This window comes from Myotis davidii, unplaced genomic scaffold, assembly GCF_000327345.1.
Source record: "Myotis davidii unplaced genomic scaffold, ASM32734v1 scaffold68, whole genome shotgun sequence".
NCBI classification, from domain to species: Eukaryota; Metazoa; Chordata; class Mammalia; order Chiroptera; family Vespertilionidae; genus Myotis; species Myotis davidii.
In genome coordinates, this window is record NW_006300376.1 from 2,861,518 (window position 1) to 2,885,991 (window position 24,474).

The 24,474-nt window shown below is 38.1% G+C and overlaps 1 protein-coding gene across 3 annotated transcripts in view; it reads left to right on the forward strand.

Moving 5' to 3' along the window:
* The window catches only part of ATG5 (autophagy related 5), a 171,994-nt gene that overhangs the window by 81,212 nt on the left and 66,308 nt on the right, over nt 1-24,474 (forward strand). For all 3 annotated transcript variants that reach the window (XM_015572749.1, XM_006777214.2, XM_015572750.1), the window contains one exon: nt 6,985-7,079. In XM_015572749.1, the coding sequence (XP_015428235.1) occupies nt 6,985-7,079 (95 nt within the window). The remainder of the gene's footprint in view (nt 1-6,984; nt 7,080-24,474) is intronic.

Here is a 24,474-nt window from a genome sequence, read left to right on the forward strand (position 1 = left end):
GGCCCTCCAGTCCAGTTTAAGAACCCATTGTGGCCCTCAGTCAAAAAGTTTGCCCACCCCTGCCCCAGTCCCAACACCCCCTCCACTGCTGGGCTATCAGGCCTTTGGGATCACCAGCTCACAGCGCCTGCTTTCCCACAGGCCTGAAAGCAGGCGCCGGTGACTTCACCTGCATGCATGTGCGCCTGGGCAGTGGCTGATGGAACTCACTGCCTGCTTGGGGCCGCTCACACCTGGGTGGGCAGGTCATGGGCACTGCTGCCACTGCTACTGCCACTGCCGCCGCTGCTGCTGCTGCTGCTGCTCCTGGGGCTTGAGGCACTGATGGAGGCTGCCGGGCGGCCTGTGACCAACCCACCCGGTGTGAGCTGCCCAAGTGGGCAGTGCGTTCCATCAGCGGCCGGCCCAGTGCACCCACATGGAGGTGAAGTCGCTTTCCAGCAGGCCTGAGCCCCCAAGAAGCTGGGAATGAGCTGGTGATCCCAATGGCCTGACAGCCAAGATTGGCTTTGGGTAAGGATATTTTTTAGTTGATCAGTAATAATAAAAAAACAACCCATGTAACCTCATCACCAAGGCTTCAGGTTAGTTACCATGACAACACTAACAGATGTGAAACTGTTTAGGCAGTTGTCAGTCCAAGCAGGGTGGCCGGGTCCCCACGGGAGGGCCAGATGAGGGCGGGGCGGTGCCTGATTGGCAGGGTCTCACCCACCAACCCCAGGTCCCCCGGGAGGGCTGAATGAGGGCCGGGCGGGTGCCTGATCACTGCGGTCCCACCCGCCAACCCCGTGTCCACTGCGGGAGGGCCGGATGAGGGCGGGGACCTCTGCCGCCAGCCCCTGATAGAGGCAAGCTAGGGTTGGCACTGACCCGCCCTGCCCTCAGTATGCAAATTAGCCGCCATCTTGGCTGGTTGTTAATTTGCCTTCCCCTGACTGCGGGCACTGGTTACCTCTGTCATCTGGGACCTGGGCTTGCTTCCCTCCGGCTGCCGGCAGGCACCCAGGACCTAGGCTGGCTTCCCTCTGGCCACCCGCAGGCACCCGGGACCTGGGCTGGCTTCCCTCTGGCCACCCGCAGGCACTCGGGACCTGGGCTGGCTTCCCTCTGGCCACCTGCAGGCACCCGGGACCTGGGCTGGCTTCCCTTCTGCCACCACAGGCACCTGGGACCCAGGCTTCCCTCGCAAGCCCCAGCTTCCTCCGGAAGGACATCCAGTCTAATTAGCATATTACACTTTTATTATTATAGATGGTTGCTTGCATGCAGAGTTTGGGCGGGGACCAACCTGCCCAGTTGCAGGCATTAAGGAGGTACTGTAGATTATCTTTTAAAATAATGATTCTAATACGAAATTTGAAATAACCATATTATTAAAGTACATCATAAAGCATTGTTCCTTATGACTCATTAGAAAAGTGTTTGGAAATTTATTCATTAATGATCTGATTCAGTTTATTTAAAAGCACATTCTGGATGCTGTGTAGAGATATAAGTGGAGTGGCAGAGATCAATTAGTAGGCTGTACAATGCTTTAGTTGAGAGATGATAGTGGTTTGGGTGAAAATTATAACAGTGAATACAGAGAGAATTACTTGCACTATACAATATATATACTGATTATTGACTTTGACTCCAATGTTCTAGACTACAGCACAGGAGTAGATAAACATCATATTCAGAGACAATGATAGTCCAGGTCAGGATTTTCCTGGAATGCAGATTTTATTGCTTTCTTGATTCACTCAAACAACCAATTCCCTAGGGTACAACTCTACTGCAAGATGAATGTTTATATACAGTATTTAAGGATTAGCCTTCTCCAGGATTAGCACTCCTCTGAGCCTTAATGTAGAGGCCAGTCCGCTAGCCCTGCCTCCTCTGTCTTCATGATGAATTTTCATGGGGCCTTGAAGTTTTTCAAGACTTCTTTGCTTTAGTTAGGGCCTCCCTAAAGATATTTCTCAGTAACTTTAAACCTCAAGCAGATGGTCTCATAGAAATGTATGGTGTACTTCTGTTGAGCAACATCTAAGCACCAGTGGGTATGCTGCTGCCTGCCATGATTCAGCCTAAGTGTCCTGGTAACATAAGATTCTCTGAATTTATTAGACTCAGAAGACAAATGAATTTGAAGATACAGGTCACTTTTTTAACACATCTGCGTTATGTACCCTACCAGTAATTGCTGTTTCTTTTTTCTTTTAATGAATTTTTATTGATTTCAGAGAGGAAGGGAGAGGGAGAGAGAGATAGAAACATCAGTAATGAGAGAGAATCATTGATTGGTAGCTCCTGCATGCCTCCTACTTGGGATGAAGCCCGCAACCTGGGCATGTGCCTACTGAGGAATTGAACCTTGTACCTCCTCGTACTTATGTCAACGGTTAACCACTGGGCCACTGCGGCTGGGCCCAGTAATTGCTATTTCTTTTTCCCCTTCCTATTTTGCTTTTTAAAATATTTAACATATTACATATGAATAAATTAATTCAAATAAGTCTATAATTAGATATGATATCTGTTACATATTTTGAAAGTTTCAGGTCAAAAATACTAAATATCATACATACACTACCACTTGTAGTAATTTGAATAGTAATATTGGTAAGTGCAAATTTTGTGAAGAGCAGGGTCCCTTCATTGTGATGTTCAACTATTTGCTTTTCTCTTTAAAGAAAAGCTTAACATTTGTGTATTATGGGCTATCATGAACTGATACTTTTTGGGGGGGTGCAATAAATCTGTTTTTGACATTACAGGCATTAAAGAGCAGGAAGTGGATAGTGTGTGCATGGGGAGGCCACTTTACCCCTTTTTTATAGTTTGAGGGTTTCAGCCAGTGACAACTACATTACTGAATGAGGCTGAGTAGCAGGCCCATAGATGTTCTCCATGTCTCCTGTGGGAGCTTGTAGATACATACATTATTTGTGGTGTGAGAATGTTAAAAACCCACCTTCAGTTCTTAACTCTCATAAAACTCAAATGACAATATAGATAGATACATTCTTTAAAATTGCCACTTTTTTTTAAGTATACTGGACTTTTTAATTTTTCTTTATTGATTAAGGTATTATATATGTGTCCTTATCCCTCTCCACTCATGCCCTCACCCCCTGTTGTTTGTGTCCATAGGTTAGGCTTATATGCATGCACACAGTCCTTTGGTATATGCTTATATGCAAGTCATTTGGTTCAGCGGTCGCCAACCTTTCAGACCTCATGGACCACCAGTGGTCCATGGAACACAGGTTGGCGACCGCTGCTTTGGTTGATCTCTCCCCCTTCCCCTGCCCTTCCCTCTGATGTTTGACAGTCTGATCGATGCTTCTCTGTCTCTGGATATGTTTTTGTTCATCAATTTTTAAATTGCCACTTTTATTCTTCAGTTTTTTCAAAAGATATGACTATATATGATAACCTAGGATTAAAGGAAGAAGGTCACACTTATAAGGAGCCCCTTTCCAAGGCTGGGTTTAGAACTTGTTGGAAAAGGTAGAGATCACCCCCTGGATTAGTGGAAAATTGGTTATTTTTCCCAGATTAGAGCTGGTCTGCATTCACTGGACAATCAGTACAATGTGGAGTGCAGGCCACCAGTAACAAGTGTCCTGTGCATGCAGAGGGAGTGGTAGCTCTGTGGGAAACCTTAGAGGTGTCACCCAGATGGGCCTCCACAGGAAATCAGGGTGCTGATAAGGGCAAGGGGCCTTCATGTGCCTATAGTCAGGAGCCCCTTTTTCTTACAGTGTCCTTTCAGCACCTAATAATGGGAAAGCTTGATGTGCTCATCACAGTAGAGATGCTTAAAGAAATGGTGTCCCTTATGGCACTGCGTATGTTGAAGGGTGAATTTAGAGTTGTCATTAAATTGATAATGGACACAATATTTCTTTTCCAGATTTTTTTTTTTTGCTATATAAGTACATAAAAACTTGTTTGCTAATAACCTTTCTGTACTTTTTATTGTATGTTTGTATTTGCTTTCCTTCCTTTGACCTTATTGACATTTTGAGTCAGATAATTCTTGTTTGTAGGGTGCTGTCCTGCACATTGTGTGGTGTGTAGCAGCATCCCTGTACTATAGTTGTGAAAACCAAAAATGTCTCCAGATCTACCAGGGAGCAAAATCTTCTCTGGTTAAGAATGACTGCTTTAACCCATGTTTGGTGGGGTTTTTTCCTGTTAAAAATAGTATAAATCTTCATTTTACTATAATGTTTTTCTTGTGGTTTTTAACAGGTTCTATTTTAATAAAGGAGGGTATCTTAAATAATTATAAAATTTTATTTTCAGGAGAGGCATTAGAAGCTATTTAATCTAATTCCTTGATTTATCTATAAGTGAATTATGGTAGACTTTTCAGTTGATTTCTTTCTGATAACGTAGCTGCTTAGTTGCAAACCTAGGATTAGAACCCAAAATTTTCGGTGAGAATTTCTGTACATAGTATTCTATTATTTGCTCTTTGCCTCAAGAGCATATATTATGCATGCATTATTGTAGATAGGTACTAGAGATCATAAATGATGAGCAGTGAGTAAAATCTCAGGTGTGCAAGAAGAATCATTTTATTTAGCTATTACATTTTTGCTTACTACTTAATGGAAAAAAATACTTTTAAAAAATACATTTTTAATTTATTTCAGAGAGGAAGGGAGAGGAGGGAAACAAATAACAATGATGAGAGAGAATAATTGATTGGCTGCCTCCTGCACGCTCCTACTGGGGATCAAGCCAGCAACCTGGGAGTGTATCCTGACTGGGAATCGAACCGTGACCTGACCTCCTTGTTCATAGGTTGATGCTCAACCACTGAGCCACAGTGGCCAGACAAAAAAGTAATTTTTTAAAAAGCATTAAAAGAATAATTGATTCATAAATGAAAGGATTGTGGTCAAAGGAGCTCCTCTTAACATTATGATACAGTTTTGTGGTTGCAGGTGTTGAAACGGTTGTGGACTTTGAATCAGAAAACCAAGCGTCTGGTCTTGGTTCTGCATTAAATTCATAACAATCTGAACAAATAGTTTTTGTTTGTAAAATTGCAAAGAACTAACTGGATTCTAAATTCCATGTGCTGTCAGTCTTAGTGTAGTATCACTCTAGAGAAGGCCTAGACTGCCGTGGTCGCAAACTGCGGCTCGCGAGCCACATGTGGCTCTTTGGCCCCTTGAGTGTGGCTCTTCCTAAGCCGTAGGAGCACCCTAATTAAGTTAATAACAATGTACTTACCTATATAGTTTAAGTTTAAAAAATTTGGCTCTCAAAAGAAATTTCAATCGTCGTACTGTAGATATTTGGCTCTGTTGACTAATGAGTTTGCCAACCACTGGCCTAGAGCCTGACATAGTCTTTTGGACCAGGGATATCAGAAGAAACATCTAAACTTTATTTTTTAAAACAATGTTGATGGCATAAGCAGGATGAATAGATTGCCAGTAGATTGGATTGAGACGAATCTGGTAGTGGAGAATATGCTTTAATACCAAACTGATCTGAAATTCTGGAGCTATTTGCTTTACAGAGATTTGATTCTGAGAGAAAAATCATTTAAGCTTAAATTCTCAGTGAGTTAAATAACAATGTACAGAATGCGGGGGCGGGGTGGGGGGGGGGGAATTTACTTATCCTTTATCAGATAAGGGGCTTGTATCCAGAATACATAAAGAACTCTCATATAAAAAGGGGACAAAGGATTTGATGGACACTGCTCCAAAGAAGATATATAAATGGCTAGTAAACAAATGAAAAGATGCTCAGCATAATTAGTCACTAGGGAAGTGGGAATCAAAACTATAAGGAAGTATCACTTTGCACCCACTAGGATGACTATAATAGAAAAGATGGGCAATAACAAGTATTGGCATGGATGTAGATAAATTGGAACCCTTATACGTTTCTGATGAGAATGTAAATTGGTGCTGCCTCTTTGGAAAACAGTTTGGCAATTCCTCAAGGCATAGGTACCATATGGCGGGTATATACACAAGAAAATTGAAAAAATTCGCATCCACAGAAGAACTTGTACATGAATGTTCATAGTAGCCAAAAAGTGAAAACAGCTCAAAGATCCAATGAACTGATGAGTGGGTAAACAAATTGTGATATCTCCATACAGTGAAATATTATTTGGCCATAAAAACGAATGAGGTTCTGATAGATGCTATAGCATAAATGAACCTTAAACATAGTCTGGGGGGTGGGGGGTGGGCAGAGAACAGATGCAAAAGACTGCATCTTATATGATTTCATTTATGTAAAATTTCTGGAATAGAATAGAGATTAGTGATTTCCAGAGCAAGGAGGATGGGGAAAGGGAATAACTATTAATGGGTATGTATTTCTTTTTGGGATGATGAAAATTTTCAGAAATTAGATATTGCCAATGGTTGCTTCACTCTGAATATACTAAAAAACACTCAGTCGTACACTTTAAAAGGATGAATTTTATGGTATTTGAATTATATCTCAGTAAAGTGGGTTTTTTTAAAAAAAAATTAAACCTGAAAAAAAATTTAAGGTGTTAAGTAGTTCACATTTGTTTCAAAGCATTTCCTATAATTTTATATTTTTTGCTGTTTAACGTTAACTATGTTTGGTATTTTGACTTCATTTCTTAAAGCAAGTTCTGGCTAAAATTCAGGTCACTTGAAGTGGTTGTCTTTATAGTTTAGATAGTAGGAGTAGAACAAAGGAAATCAAGATATTCCAGTCTGATGGGGTATCCCAGTCATAATCTGTTTAGGGTTTTTCTTATGAGACAAATGTCTACCTAGGAAGAGGAAGCAATAATACAGAAAATTAATTTTATGTCTTTGTGTTTAGTATAGAAATATAAACTTAAGGGAAAAAATCATATATATAAATAATACCCTTTCAGAAATTTCTAATTGGTAGAGGATTAACAACTTTCATCTCTTCATGTGAGGTATTAAATTATAATGTTCACTTTTAATAAATAATTTATTGTTACAGACAGATTTGACCAGTTTTGGGCCATCAATCGGAAACTCATGGAATATCCTGCAGAAGAAAGTGGATTTCGTTACATCCCTTTTAGAATATATCAGGTAGGAAGTTACATTATTAACAATAACAACTTATGAAAGCCTCAGACATCTTACTTCTTGAAGTTCTCAAGTGCATTGATCCCCTCCACCCTGCACTCCTCCCTCCCAGACCTTCACCACACTGTTGTCTGTGTCCATGAATTACGCATATATGCATATAAATTCTCAGTTAATCTCTCTCTACCCACCTCCCTTCCTCTCCCCTTCCCTCTGAGATTCGTCAGTCTGTTCCTTGCTTATATGTCTCTGGATCTATTTTGTTCATCAGTTTATTTTGTTCATTAGATTCCATATATGAGTAGAATCATGTGATACTTGTCTTTCTCTGGCATTTCGCTTAGCATATTACCCTCCAGGTCCCTCCATGCTGTCTCAAAGGGTAAAAGATCCTTCTTTTTTATAGCTGCATAGTATTCCATGGTGTAAAAATGTATCATAGTTGTTGTTTTTTTTACTTTATTTTTGGTGTTAATCCTCACTAGAGGATATTTTACCATCTCCCTGTATGTCCACTTTAGAGAAGTGTCTATTTGGGTTCTTTGCCCATTTGTTTGTCTTCCTTTTGTTAAGTTGTATGAGTTCCTTGTATATTTTGGAGATTAAACCCATATCAGATGTATCATTGCAAAGAGGTTCTCCCATACAGTGGGTTACCTTTTCATTTTGTTGATGGTTTCTTTTTGCTGTGCAGAAGCTTTTTATTTTGAGGCAGTACATTTATTTATTTTCTCCCTTGTTTCCCTTGCCTTAGCAGATGTATTAGCAAGCATATTGCTATGAGAGATGTCTGATATTTTGCTGCCTGTGGTTTCTTCTAGAATTTATGCAGTTTCAGGACTTACATTTAAGTCTTTTACCCATGTTGTTTATTCTTGTGTATGGTGTAAGTTGGTGGTCTAGTTTCATTTTTTTGTATGTATCTATCCAATTTTCCCAGAACCACTTATTGAAGAGACTATCTTTAACTCCATTGTATCCCTTTGCTTCCTTTGTCAAATATTAATTGAGTTAATTACTTGGGTATTTTGACCTATTTTTGCTTCACTTTCCTGATCTGACATTTGTGCCTACATATCAATCTCACTGATCTCAAAAATACTGTAAAATATTTCATACAAAAATGATAAAGCAATTGCCCTTGAGAAAAAAAGTTGTTTCCTAGAAAGAGCACTTAACTAGAAGGGAGGCTTCTAAGGTTCTGTGGGAGGCCAGACCTGACACCTGTGTATCCATCGGAGGTTCCTCAGCCTTGCTAGGCCTCTATTTCCTCATCCATACAATGAAAGGGGGGCATAGTTATAAAGAAGCTATATGACTGGTTTATATAATCATACCAGTGATGCTCTTATTTTTTAAAACATTTAAACTCCTAGCTTCAAAGCAGATTGATCATTTTTACAACAAATAGTCCTTTTCTTTATGGCACCTTTTGACTCAAATCCTTATGGTGCCGTATGGCTTTTAATCACTTCCAAAAATGAAATTTATACTTTTCAAATGGTTCATCTTTTTATGGATACAGAGTAATTGTTTTGTTCATGCTGTGTGTCCATGGTCTAAAAGGTACCTGGCATATACTAGTAGGCTTTTGTGAGCATTTGTTAATTTATTAAGTTGTTCATCAATTATTAATAGTTAATTGAGGACTATTCTGTTTTCCATGATCTTCATAGTAATGTGCCAAAATGCATTCCCAGAGTTTAGCAAAGTATCTTATTTGTGGAATAGTTGAATAAAACATATCACAGATTCTGAAGACATCCTCAAAAGAACTCCAAAACTAATTTGCGATGTATACCCCCCAGCACTTATTTGGACAGTTAGGTTTTGACATGTATATTTAACTACTTGTATACTGTGGTTTCTATATTGTAAATACTTTAAACTCCTATAGGAAAAGTGTGCTATATTGTTACTTAACATAGGGATTATTATTGTTAGAATAGTGCAGATGTACAGCAGAGATCTTCCTTCTCACATTTATCATTCATTTCTGGGGGAATTATCAGCTGTGTCATACCTCTTACTGTGGTGTCATCACACAGGATTTAGAGAGAAAGAATATGAGAGAGAGGGAGGGGAAGAGAAAGACAGAATGTGTATAAAAGAGAGAATGGTTTTCATAAAGTTCTATAATTAGATAGAAAGTGGGGAGTTAGAGAATTCTCAGAATTTGCTTGGCAAAACGCGGCTGCCAGGTGTCCTCTGTTGGGGCAGAGCTTGCTGTCTGACCTTGCCTGTGTCACACTAGTGTTTTTTCCTCAACTAGGAGACAGAACTGAGGTTCTCAACTGACAATTTATTGTTGCCTTTACCCCTTTCCAGTTTGGTTCTCACTTGAATTTGTTAAGATTTTAGAAGTGAGATACATTAAGTGAACATAAAAATTTAGCAGCCTTCGTTTTTGCCTATTGTTCATTTCTTACCTTTTTCCATTCCCTATTTTGTATTTTCGATTCTTCATTCTTGCCTTATCCAAAGGAAGGAGGGCTCTGCTTTTCATTTTCCTAATTATATGATCTAAATGTAATACAGATTTCTGTTGCTGACTCCTTTACAGCCAGTTTGTTTGTATGTTGGCATATTTCATTGATTTGCATAGTTTTTACTTAGAATGCATTTTTATTAATCTGCACCTTTTTAACATACGAAATATAAATCTCTGTTCTATTTGAGACCTTAAATTAGTAAGTAAATTTAAATAAAACCTGAAAATCCAGATTTATTAATAAGATAAATGAGGGGCATAGTTTTGCTAAAATATTTATTTTTTCCTTGCAGAGTCCTAATAGACTTTCTCTGTAGCAAGGGTTAAAAAGGAAGGGCACAGAGAGCATGCTTAAGTGAGACCCATTTTGTCTTTGGAAGCCTCAAAACCATCTTACAATGATGTAGGTATCATAATTTGATTTTATATGGAAAGAAACTGAAGCTGAGGGACTTTAAAGTCACTTGCTCAGGAGCACACAAATGAAAAATGGAAGAGCTAGAATTCAGACCTAGGTGAGAGTTATTACAAAGTATGACTTTATTTATAAAAATTAAGTTTATAGAATTTTGAGGATATAATTGTCACATAAAATGAAGTATACATTGACCAAATAAAGTTGATAGAAACCTAGGAAATCTCTAACTGGTGATATTATTTAAAGACTGACTTTTGTACAGATTGTTAGAAAACTTTAGTTCTTTTTCATCCGTAATTCAATTATCATAGACTCAAAATGACTATAATGTAGTGGCAGAATTTTAGTGGTAAAAGTAAAATAAATCCAAAAGTAGTCTAGAGGCCCATTATAGACCCAAATGTGTCATTCCTGTCATTTACATGACAGTTTAGTTTGTTGTGTGAATTTCAAGTCTGTTTTCCTGAAATCCAGGTGCTTCATTTTAGCCAGTATTCTAGAAATGAGGTTAATGGCAGGAAGTGTTGCAGAAATGGAACTAGAACCATATTTAGAATAGCACATGTAAACAGATGGTAGTTAATGAAGATATCTGTTAAAAACATTGTATAATGACTGTGAGTGAATATTTGGCACATTATTCTGTTTTCCAAGAAGCAGTCCTACATAATAAAAGCCTAATATGCTAAGTGTCCAGTTAACTGGTAGGCTGTTCAACCAATCAAAGCGTAATATGCTAATGATATACTAAAGTCGCTATACTGTGCACTGACCACCAGGGGTCAGACAGTTGACCAGTCAACCAGTCGCCATGACATGCACTGACCACCAGGGTGCAGACGCTCCGACCACTGGTGCATGAATTTGTCCATCGGGCCTCTAGTGGATTTATAAATGTTAACCCGCCAATGCACTTTGTGTCAGAAAAGTCTTACCCATTCATTAATTCAACAAGTTCATTTACTCATAAATATTTGCATGCTTTGCACAGTGCTGTGCACAGTGCTACAAGTGGTGATTAATATCATACATCACCCGCTCACAATCCTGAACCGTTGGCTCCTAATCACTCACCTCCCTGCCTGCCTGCCTGGTCGCCCCTCACTGCTTCTGCATGCCGGCCTGATCGCCACTAACTGCCCCTCGCTGCCGGCCAAGTCGCCCCAACCGCCCCCTTCCTGCCATCCTGGTTGCTCCTAACTGCCCCACCCCACCTCCCGCCAGCCTGGTCACCCCTTACAACCACCCCGCTGGCCTGGTCGCCCCACGCAGCCTGCTTGTTCAGTTGTTTGGTTGTCCCTCACTAACTCCCCTGCCGGCCTGGTCGTAGGCAGCCATCTTGTGAGGGCGTGAGGGTTAATTTGCATATTACCACTTTATTAGATAGGTTGTTTACATTTACTCAATAAGGAGTATTTAATCACCTACTTTATTCTATACTAGTGTCCCTGTGCACAGATTTGTGCACCTGGAAAGGAAATTACTTAGAAGGTGGTCAGCAGGACAGGACTGGGTGAGCCAGGCCAGCCAAGCCCTGGAGCCAACCTCCCACGGTCCCTCCCCACGCAGCCACACCTGGGGCGGAGGGCCGGAACAAAAGCATGGATGGAGTGTTTGTGTGAACTAATATAAATTCAAAGTAAACATCATTACATAAAAGGGGTGCGGTCTTTTTTATTTTTTATTTTTATTCATTTCAAACGGGCCGGATCCGGCCCATGGGCCATAGTTTGCCCACGGCTGTTCTAGAGGTTAGAAATAAATTCAGATGGTGCTTTCAGGAACAATGTACCAATATTTTTAGTTTGAACACCTGAATTTTAGTGAAGAATGAACAAGAATAAGCATCTTTAAAAATATGTTTTTATTGATTTCAGAGAGGAAGGGAGAGGGAGAGAGAGAAATAGGAACATCAGTGATGAATTATTAATCAGCTGCCTCCTCCATGCCTCACACTGGGACTGGAACCCATAACTCAGGCATATGTTTTGACCGGAAATCAAACTGTGACCTCATGGTTCATAGGTCAATTGTCAACCACTGAGCCCTGCAAACGGCTGTATAAATATATTTTTTAAAATATATTTTATTGATTTCTTACAGAGAGGAAGGGAGAGGGATAGAGAGTTAGAAACATCAATGAGAGAGAAACATCGATCAGCTGCCTCCTGCACACTCCCTACTGGGTATGTGCCTGCAACCAGGTACATGCCCTTGACCGGAATCGAACCTGGGACCCTTGAGTTCACAGGCCAACGCTCTATCCATTAAGCCAGACTGGTTAGGGCTATATAAATATTTTTAAATGTTGCCAGGTTACTTTCCAAAAACATATGAATTCAGATTTCTGCCAACAAGCTAGGACAATATGCCTCTTCTGGTATATCTCCACCAGCAATGGGTGTTATAACTCTGACATATAAAGAGACAATCTCATTGTTACTTTAGTATTTCTCTCACACCTAGTAAGTTTACACATCCATTCACCTTTTTTGGCCATGTGGATTTGTTTTCCTGTTCTGTATTTTCTTTTGGGTTATTCATATTGTTTTATAAAATACTAGTGGTCTTGTGGGATCGGGCCTAAACTGGCAGTCGGACATCCCTCTTGCAATCTGGGAACCGCTGGCTCCTAACCGCTCACCTGCCTGCCTGCCTGATCGCCCCTAACTGCCCTCCCCTGCCGGCCTGATCTCGCCCCAACTGCCTCTGCCTGCTTGATCTCGCCCCCAACTGTCCTCCCCTGCAAGCCTGGTTGCCCCCAACTGCCCTCCCCTGCAGGCCTTATCTCTCTCTCAACTGCCCTCCTCTGCCAGCCAATTTGGTTCTGATTGGTCAGTTTCTATGCCAGTCAGCATCAAAAGCTCCTCCTCCTAGGCAGCCATTGGTTCCTCCACCCAGATTTGGTTCTGATTAGTCGGTTTCTATGCCAGTCAGTGTCTCTGGGCCTATCAACAGGGCCTGATCAGAAAGGCGGGGCTGATCAACAGCTCATGTGGAGGCCTGGAGAGAAATGGAGGCGGGCTGCTGGCCAGACTGGGAGAGAAAGAGAGAGGCAAGTGCTGATTAAAGCTGCCACAGAGGCAACGGATCAGTCCCTGCTTCTCTCTCAGGCCTCTCTCTCTGGCCCTGATTTGCAGCCCCCTCAGCAGTCAGTGCTGGGGCACCGCGCCTGCAGTGGAAACAGTCAGCACTGGGTTTCCACAGCAACCCATCACTGACTGCAGGACTGACTTCTGGTTGGTTGAGCCTTGGTTGTGACTGGTCATTACGACCTAGGGTTTTTATATATTAGGATTATTTTTTATATCCAGTCTAGGGGAAAAGAAGGTTTACAGTTGTAATGCAAATAAGTAATATAATACAATAATTAATAATAATACAGGAATAAGCTGTGTTTTGTGTACTCACAACTGTAAACCTACTTTTCCCCTACCCTGAATTTAACCACTTCTGTAAATCACTTTTTAAAAGTAATCACAACTATAAGATTTATCTTGATTTTTATACTCTTTATATAAAAAAGTTTTTAACTCTTTATATAGCCAACTATATCTTTTTCTTTGTTGTGCATGATTTCTTTATTTGTTAAGAAGGCCTCTCCCCATTCAGTTACAGGTTATACATAATTTTGTTACCTAACTTTTTTGTAAGATTGATTTCATATAGATATAGATGTGTGTGTGTGTGTGTGTGTGTGTGTGTGTCTTTAATTGATCTGGAACTTATTTTTAAATACTGTGTGAGATATAGGGGTACAGTTCTGTTTTCTTCCAGGTTATAGCTGACTGTAATAGAGTCATTTATTATATAAGCTAAAGGTTGGCAAACTTTTTCTTTAAAGAGCCAGATAGTAAATATTTTCAGCTTTGCAGGCCAGATGGTCTGTGTCGCAACTATAGCATGAAAGCAGCCATAGACAATTTGCAGATGATAGGCATGGCTGTGTTCCAATAAAACTTGCTTAACAAAAACAGGCAAAGGGCACCATTTGGCTTTCAGGCCATAGTATATTGACTCCTGATATAAACTGTCCTTTTCTTATTGGATAAAAATGCCACCTCTGTTTTACATTAAAATAGTTGGACTACTAGGATCTGTTTCTGGACTATGTGTTTATTCTTATGCCAGCATTATTTTTATATGACTTTAGTCCTCTGATATATACTGGTGAAATTCACCCCCTTTTTTCTCATCCTTTTCATGTTTATTCTTCTTTTTTAATCCTCACCCTAGGAGATGCTTAGAGAGAGGATGGGGGGGGGGGGGGGGGTGGGAGAAAGAGAGAGAGAGAAGAGAGAGAAAGAGAAAGAAAGAGAGAAACATTGACCAATGCCCCCAACCCCACCCCACTTTTGGCTTCATAGGCGCTGACTGGGATCAAACCCACAACCCAGGTATGTGCCCCGACCAGGAATCTCCCTGTGATCCCTCCCTGACTGGGGATCAAACCGGCAACCTTTGGATGCATGGAACTAGGGCCAACCAACTGAGCCACTCCGGCCAGGCTTCATATTTACTAGTATTCTTCATTCTTCCATTTGACTTTTAAAATCATTTTATTTAATTCTCTACACTGTCCTATCTATCTATCTTCTATACTAATAAAAGGGTAATATGCAAATTGGTTGGGACACCCTCACGCAACGACCAAACAGCAGTCTGCATGGGGCAACCTGCAGAGGGGGAAAGTGAGGTGCAACCTGGCCAGCACGAGGAGGCAACCAGGCCGGCCAGGGGGGTTAGTTAGGGGTGACCAGGCCAGAAGGGGGCAGTGAGGGGTGACCAGGCTGGTAGGGGTGGGCAGTGAGGGATGATCAGGCTGGCAGTACGACCAAACAGCAGTCTGCATGGGGCAACCTGCAGAGGGGGAAAGTGAGGTGCAACCTGGCCAGCACGAGGGGAGGGCTGTGAGGGGTGACCAGGCTGGCAGAGGGGGGCAGTGAGGGGTGACCAGGCCAGCGAGGGGGCAGTTTGATGTTACCAGACAGGTGGGGGGACAGTTAGGGGCGACCAGGCCGGTGGGGGGCACCAATGAGGGGTGACCAGGCTGCGGGGGGGCAGTTAGGGGTGATCAGGCTGACAGGCAGAGGCAATGAAGGGCAATCAGGCTGGCAGGGGGTGGGGGGCAGTTAAGGGCGACCAGGCAGGTAGACAGGTGAGCAATTAGGAGCCAGCAGTCCAGGATTGTGAGAGGGATGACCGACTGCCGGTTTAGGCTCGATCCCGGGGTTGGGCCTAAACTGGCAGTCAGACATCCCTGAGGGGTCCCGGAGGGTCCCAGATCGTGAGAGGGGTCCTGGATTGGAGAGGGTACAGGCTGGGCTGAGGGGACCCCCCTCCTGCGCACAAATTTCATGCACCGGGCCTTTAGTTCAATTATAAGTAGAAATACATTACATTTTTTTTTAATTTTGATAGAATTCACCTTCTCATGTTATTAAATCTTCCCACATAAAAACATAATACATCTTTCTTATTCAGATTTTGTTTTATGTTCTTAATCGATTTTAAGGTGGTTTTTTCCTTCAGATTGAATCTGCAGATGTTTATAGCTCCTTCCATGTAGACCCTGCTTGCTTGCTCACCTCAGCAGCTGCTTTAGTTCAGGAGAGCTGCTGTGTTGTGTGAGAGATAGAATTGGGAGTAGAGGGGGAGAAGGGGAAGCATTAAGCTTCCATGCTCCCAGAATCCCTCCATGTATAGTTGTTAATGTTTTTTATATAAAGAATTATATAACAGTAATTTTGGGGGAAAGGTGTCTAATTCTTAACTCACACCTAGCTGTAGAGTAGCATGCCAAGATACATGTTGAGACTCCTGTGCTTAAAAATAGAATTTATATTTCATGTGTATAAAAAAGACAGTGTAGCATGGATGCTCAGTTCCTAAAATCACTTCACTTCTGATCCAAATAAAGATAACAATTATATAATGATAAATAACTTGCAAGTTGAAGGCATAACATTGATTTTCAGCTTTTTGTATAGTTATTAACCTGAGGTCAGATTATGAAGTTGATTTAATTTCATCCCTGAGTATTTTAAACATTTTTTAACAGATAGGGAGAAATTTTCTCTCTTTGTGCTTCTCACAGTGCCTTACATATAATAGGTGCTCAATAAATACTCAAACTATATGAACAAACTAAGGAAGTCCTAGTCACCTGTGAAAGTGATGGTCGTTCTACGATCTTAATAAGTTATACAAAATGGTCATACCATACATTTTCACTATAGCATTCTGGGCTGGATTTTCTGTTAGGCAGTAACTATCATTCTGTACTAGTTCTGAGAGGTAAAGTTGTATAACAAAGCAGTGTGGGGTGTATAATAATAAAAAGCCATCTTACATTCGTATAGCAGTATATATTTTAGAAAATACCTTCATACTATTTCACTGGATTTTCACAACATTCTTGTTTTTCTTTTTTTTAAATTGTTTAAAGTATTACCTATGTCTCCTTTTTCCCGGATTGACCCCCCCCCACCACCACACACACACACACACACACAACATGCTTATATAAACAGGACAAGTATGGTTTTTAAAAATATTTTTATTGATTCCAGAAAGGAAGAAAGAGGGAGAGGGAGAGAGATAGAAACATTAATGATGAGAGAGAATCATTGATCAGCTGCCTTCTGCACACTTCAAACTGGGAATCGAGCCCACAACCCAGACATATGCCCTTGACCGGGAATCAAACCGTGACCTCCTGGTTCATAAGTCAATGCTCAACCACTGAGCCAAGCTGGCTGGGCTTTTTTTTTTTTTTTAATGAGATGGAAGTTAATGATAAATAAAGGACACACAGCTAGTGAGCCATGTAACAGGGGCTAGAGTGCACATCTATCTCAAAATGCTGTATACACATGTGCATAGTATAAAAGAATATCTTTTTTTGCAAGAAGGTGAATGGTTTTATTGAGGTTTTAGCCATTGCATATGAGATTAATGCTCTATGGGTGTGAGTTGGTTCAATTAATGAAGACTTCTTTGAAGTACTGTGATTTGAATTTTAAAAGAATAAAGAAGTAGAGTCCAGCCTTCTTTTCTTGGGTTTTATTTTGCTTTAATTTTTAAAATTTCCTTTTTTGTGCACTGTATTTCAATGCTAACTCTTGAATTATTTTCTGAAATGAGTTCGAGTCTTAATTATTTAAAAATTGAATTATTGAAATACTAGAACAGGCAAAATTAATCTGTAGCGACAGAAAGAAAGACCAAGTGGGAGGGGAGGATGGGGATGGACTGAAAAAGGGCAAAAGGGAACTTTGGGGATGATGGAAATGTCCTATATCTTATTGGGGTGATGGTCTTAAAACTGTAACAGTTTGTTACAGTTTGAACTATACACTTAAAATGTGTTCATTTTATTGTATGTAATTTTATACCTTAGTAAGGTTTTAAAATTAGGTAATCAGCTTATGGGCTGGAGAGAGTCCTGGGAATTACTTACACAATTGCATCCAAATTAAACCAATCAGATCAAGCCCCTTCTGGTTAGATGACGTTTTAATGAAATTTAGGGAAGAGAATAAACACTAAGGAGTTTTCTAAGCTTTTTAAATTATTTCTAAACATAAGAATTTTAACTCTGTATATTGCTTAAGAAACATGAATATTACTATAAATGATAGGTGATTACTTTTTGTAAAAGTCATACATTCCTGATTATTTTGGGATTTTCTGCTACATAATATCTTTGATAAATGGAAAAATTTTGGAAGAATTTAATCTGTAACATTCATTAATATAGCCAGTGGTTAAGATAGAGAAGTTTTTATTTATGTCCCAACTAGGTGTGTGATTTGGGCCATTCACTTTACATCTCTGGACCTCAATTTTATAATCTGTAAAAGAGGGATAATAATATTTTATGTAGTTGTTATGAGGATTATATGTCATTCTTTTAATACAGTCTTGTGCCTGGTATGTAGTAAATAATTTGCAAATTATTTGTTGTATGTTATTAGCTATTATTGACTTAAATCAATATGTTTTGCTGTGAATTATTTTATCAGCAATGATGGTGGCTTGTCATGCCTCCTATAGGTTTTTGTTTTTATGACTAGTGGAACATAGCTAATAAGTAGCTCCCTACATTTATCAGTATATTTCTGGTCTTAGCATATTTTTCTCTGTGAGGTCTATTTGGTCCCCAAAATCTGCTTCTCATCACTACCAGATACTCACATAACCTCTCTTTCTGTTTTAGTTCCCTATGTCTTTACCACTTCAAGTTGGTAGACTCAGTACCTTGGAATCACTTTTGATCATTTCCTAGAATTGTATGTTGTAATGTACTAAAAACATTTGTATTTATCTCCTTCTTGCCATTTGCACTTTTAGTTCCTGTTAGTTTGATTTTCATAAAACAGATACCAACCATCACACGTTGTTCCCAAAACATGCTTTGATGTTTCATTTTCTTAAAATGTTCACTCCTTCTAGGAATAACATCTACTCCCAGAATGCTTCTAAATTCACCTCAAATCTCACTAACCCCAAGAAGTCTTTCTTGATTTCTTCATATGTTCTCCAACCCTTCATATCATGTAGAAACTATTTCTTCTTTCTCTTAACTTTGTTTTAAAACATTTCTGTCTAGTATTTAGTACGGCAAATGTAATTATAGAATATTTGAACCAAAGGAAGCCTTTGGGAATCATGTAAGTCAGCCTCCTAATTTTAGATATAAGAAGTTGCACAAAACTCTTATCCAATGTTCAACTGAATAGTTGATGCAGAAATGGAAGTAGAACTTGGGTCTTGAATGTGTAGACGAGTTATTTTTCTATATACACATTGTAATCCAATATAGCTATTTCTTAAGCTATGTTGTAGTATTTTACTGTAGATCTGTTGAAATCTATGTAAGCATTAACTTATGGATTCTTGAAGAAGGAATTGCTTCATTTCTCTTTGTATCTTTATAGATGTTTCTCAGAGATGTTTCATTTTCTGCTTGAATGGATGAATGAACTAACTAATAATACAACTTTGCATTGTATTAATATTTTTTAGTATTACTGATCTTAATGTAAAACTCAAATGATATTCTCTACATGTGCACCTTTTAAAAGAAATTGATAAAGTGAGACCTGTAGGGGGCAGCCCAACACAGCAAGTTTTGATTGCCCTTGCTAAATAAAAATAAGCTGGCCATCTCTCTGCGATGGTTTTAGATTGAAATCGCTTCCTGTGTGGGTTTTTGAAAAATAAAAGCAAGTACTATTAGGTTATTTGGCAGGTATTTTTTTAAACAATTGTCATATATAGGGATGGGAACTTTTTGATGCAGATGATTTGCTATTTTGTTTTTTAAGTGTTGGATGAGAGCAAATGATATTTATCAGAGCTTTTAAAATTTTGCATTATTTATTAGTTACAAGATAATGTAGATAATATGATAGCAAATGTTTTCTCTAATTTATTGCTAGGAAAATGGAAATAATCCAAAATTATTATCACAAACTACTAAAGTTATTATTAAATAAAATCAGTATTTTCTCATTATTTGTTGCACTAAGGTAGTTCATTGTTTTATTTAATATTTCTAAGATTAAAAAAAGTACTGCTGGTAATTATAGACAAGTAACAATAGTAGCTAACATTTATTATGTACTTTACTATTTGCCAGATACTATTTTAAATATTTTATATGTATTTATTCTATAATGCTCACTACAGTTCTCTGTGATATGTGCTAGTACTGTCCCATTTTATAAATATGGTAATTGAGATAAAGGTTGGTTACTGAACTTGCCCAGGGTTACTCAGCTTAGTAAATAGGTGAGCTGGGATTTGAACCCAGGTAGTATGGCCACAGAGCCCACCATCTTTATGACTATTCTCTTTGATATATTGTTAAGTTTATTACTTTTATTTTTTTACCCTTTTGTATCATAGGTTTCCATTTGAGATTTTTCCAATTTCTACACACATCAGGCTCCTTTTTTATTCCACCCTTTTGGTTACTTCCTGCCTTTATTCCATTTTTTCTTCTAATAGAGAAAATGCGTGGACAGAAAGTAAAAACATAACATCCTGCGTTTAGTGTGAAGAGATTGAAACAGATAGCTAAAATTATGTGGTTTTGAGTCTCTTTTATTTACAGAATGTTATTTTTCTAATTACCAATTAAGCAAGTTTTAGTTATCACATTAAAACATGAACTCTCCAAGCATGTATGGAGTAATATTAGAAACTAAATTATTAAATACCTCATTTTAAAAGAGATGGATTTATTATAAGATGGTCTTAATTATTTCACTAAAATTAATTTTTTAGCTTCCTCCACAAAGAAATTCTTGATTGTAGTAAGATGCTTAATGTGTTTTTTTATAGTATTCTAGCATATGTAAAAGTTAACCTTACTGTCAGTTATTGATATGTATTTTTTTCCTCATTCTCTGCTTTTGATCATTTCACCTCTCCTTGATACCCTTTTGAGATTATGAGTAGATATAGTGAAAATGAGTTAAACTCCAGTTGGTCAGTTTGAAATTTAACAAAAGCTCAAATTAATGTGAGATGGCTCAAAAAGTTTTAACTGCTGACTAAAATGAAAACAGCTGTTCATACCTAAGTACTCAATAGTATTTACATCACAAAATAAGTATGTAACTCTTTTAAAAAAAAACATTTTTCAATTAAGTTTACTTCTTGGTTTATTATTATTCTTTATTAAGGCACCTCAGATTACCACTAATATTTGAGTTTCTTGGAGGAATAGTCAACCTGGGTAATATATGCCTGAAATAGCCATGTAGAACAGTCAGGCAGGCTGCTGCCTTAGTGATTGACTCAGTCCCCCGTCTTTCCCTGACATGGATGTTAGAGTCCCGATTTACTGATGGCCTCAGAAGGTCTTGGCAGTTGCCAGTCTAAGCTTAGTTCCTGTACAAAGTATGTTCATTCCTTCAGCCTACTATTCAAAAAGATCTCTAAAACCAAAATTGCTTTGTGTCATGATCACATTTTTTTTTCTCTCAATTCCCTTTTCTTTTCACCTCAGAAAATGCCAACATCCAGAAATGGTGCCCCTTAGGGTGGTTATTTAATCTGTTGACAATTTCATGGTGTAAGGAAATTTGCTTAATCATTTATCTATTCCAATAGTGAAAACTACCTTCTGATTTTTTTTCTGTTCTTCTCATAACTGATTTTCATATAACATGCCAGAACACACAGCACCTGTCTGTTAAGAACAGAATTACTAGGCTTTGATTCTTAGTAGTGGTTCCTTCTTTTGGGTAAATATGAGAGTTACTTTTGATCTAATTACTCATACTTTTAAAATAACTACTTGCTAATAATTTTAAGTAGGTAATATATAGGATGATTATTTAGGAATATTAGAAGTAAAACGAAGTAAAAATACAAAAGCCAATATCCTATTCTTTATTTCTGATTTGATCTTCGAAAATTTGTTTGGCATACTATGCTCTTTGATTAAGTATATGTCTTAGTTGTTGAGTCATACTTGTTTTGTTTTGTTTTTAATTTTTAAGGTTTTATGGGGGCTATATAATACTTTTGGTTTTGTGATCCATACAGATTGTTCATAATAAGACAAGCACATAAAGAGATTATACATATAAATACAGGCATATATGTATAGATATATTGATGTGTGTATTATCAATTATATTGATATTACATATAGATACCAGATAATGATATACATACTTGAAACTCCTCAAATCTTTAGGCAAGTTGCTTCTTTTACAGATTGTGATATATTAAAAGGTTAATTCTCAGTTAAGAAAAATAGCCTAGTTTAAACATTCAATAGTATTATCTTACTTTGATGCCTTGGGAGCATTTTACAAAGTACTGTATATCTTGTCTTAAACAGGATGTATCTCTCAAAAGTCTGCTTCAAAAAAGGCTATAAATTTAAAGGAGGGTCAATGCTGGTTCAAAGAGCCACTGTTTGAGTGTATTGCTGAGGGGTAGGGGTAGAGAGAGGTCTCTATCAATGGAATGATGAGTCTGATCATAATTAACTTCAACAGAATTGGATCTACATTTGGAAACCATATTTGAGTAGACCATATGTCTACCTTGGGTGTGATCTTTTCATGAAAGTCACCTATCTGCATGCATATGTTGTGACACATTTATGTACAAAACATAATTAAAATTGAACTAGTGAAATTATAAGAATTAGTAAGCTGAAGATTTCAAATAATGATTGAGTTCACTGAGTGATTTGGATATTAGATATGTGGCTGAGTTAATGTGCACGAAACTTTGAGAAATAAAACTAATGTGTGTTATTCTCCAACTTCATTTAGCCATGTTTTACACCATATTAAACTTGGCCTCAAAGCATTGTCAATGGAAATTACGTTTGAAATGTGGAAAATTAACATATATTTAAAGAAATAGCATATTTTCAAAGCTAAAGACTCAGAAATCCATTGTGGTTCTTGTGCTGTTTAAAATTTGAAGGAAATAATGTATTTCAATAGGTAATTCTATCCTTTTAGTCTTCCTTCCTTTCCCTTTTTTCTCCTCCTCCCTTTTTTATCTTTCTGTCCCACCTTTCCTCCTTGACAGAGTCCTTCCTTTTCTCTGCCTCACTAATTTGAAGAGTGTCTTTACTACATAGTAAAGCACTTCCTATTTTAATTAAAGTTTTGAACTTTTAAAAGCAGAGCTTTGCTGAAGGAAAAATGCCTCTATTAGTTTACATTTAAAACCCTTTTCATCATGATGAGGGTAATTATCTGTTACTTCTAAGAGGTAAGCCATAGCTAATTTCTGACTCTGCGTGTATACATGTTTAAAGTAACTTAGAATCAGCTTGGGACAGACAGTTCTGACGTCTGCTTATGTAATGCAGCATCCATACTCTTCACTAGGTGTTCATTTTAGCTGCAGATGCTTCGTATAAAACAGGGTAGAGTAGCTTTCAAAAGGATCTACACATCAAAGTATAACTTGAACTCTGGTTTCTACATTGTTTGAGGAATCCTTAATGGAGTGGAACTAAAAATTTGTTTTTCTCCCTACCACATTATCGTTTTAAAATTTTTAAAACTTTGCATTTCCATGCCTTCCTAAGCCATAGTCCATGTAAATGATTAGGTTTAATACTTTGGAACGTTTTAGCAGCATTCACATTAAATATTATTATAATCATTCTGTGTAGTAAGGAAGGTTTCCTTTCATTTTAATTAATTCTTGGGAATAATGATGCTGTTTTTGGAACAGTAAATAAAATTCCTTACATAAAGCACTATCTTTTAAGTTGGAATAACATACTCTTGCACTCATTTTGAAATTTGGCTGATAACTATTCATGAGGCCAAGTTTATCATCTTTTAAGACCTGGTTCCTAAGAGGACTTTAAGTACAGTGATTATAGCTTTTAGCCACACTGTATCCTCTTTTGCTAATGAATTCTTTGGAGCAGAATGCTTCTTGTGCAACCCCTCAGCTCACCACAGTCTTCCTTTTCTCAGATGGATAAACTGTCACTTAAGTTATACAAGAATTAACCTTTGATGTATATACAATCCTCTTCATACCCTATTTAAAAGTCACCATTTCCTTGTACTAAATAACAACATATTTATGCTATTTTAAAACCCCTATTATGGAAAAGAAACTGTAATTTCATTTGCCGAATTGGTGATGTCAGATTATCTTGAAATAAGATACTGTTGGGAACATCAACCTGCTTTGAATTCTGTAGACAGCCTTGTCTTCATTTACTGTGTTCCAAAAATCTGATTTTTTTATGGAGATAGAGACTTGTATTACAAATAATGAAATTTCTAGGATAGGCTATATAATTAATAATAAAATTGAACTATAATATCAGTATTATAAACCCTAACTGCGTTTGTAGTGTTTTTCCTGTATCATTCCAGATGCTAACTCGAGAATCTGCAAGGGGAAGAGTTCCTCTTTGTGCAGAGTATGTCCCCCGCTTTTTGGTCACAGGAGTGTGGGTGGGAATCAGAGCTTCCAAGCTAGTGAGGAAGGAAGTAGGATGATGAGTTCCTTTGCCATCCTGACTGGTAGAGAGGGTTCTGGGGAAGCTCAGAAACAGTAGACATAATGAGCCTACAATGTGGGCAGTACTTTTATGAATAAAGAAGTTTTTTTTTAAATGGTTCATACACTGTATTTGGTAAGATAGATTACTTATTATTAAAATCTGAATCTACTTTAGTAAATTTTCCCCCTTTTAAATGAGCATTTTGTAATTTCACAACTTTTTGGCTTCATTTTAAGTGTCAGAACATGAGTTTTAAATGTGTTTTGCTGAACAAAGCAGTTATTTAAATTACCAAATAAATTTTTTTAAATTGCCATGATGCTAGAAAATTTCTTAAACCTGTAATTATTTGAATTGATGAGGACGAGTATTTCTCTGATCCTTATTGTTTGGGGCTCTTGACCTTCAAAAAAATTTTTAAGCATTATAAATTTTTGAAAATAGATTATTTCCTAAAAACTTATGA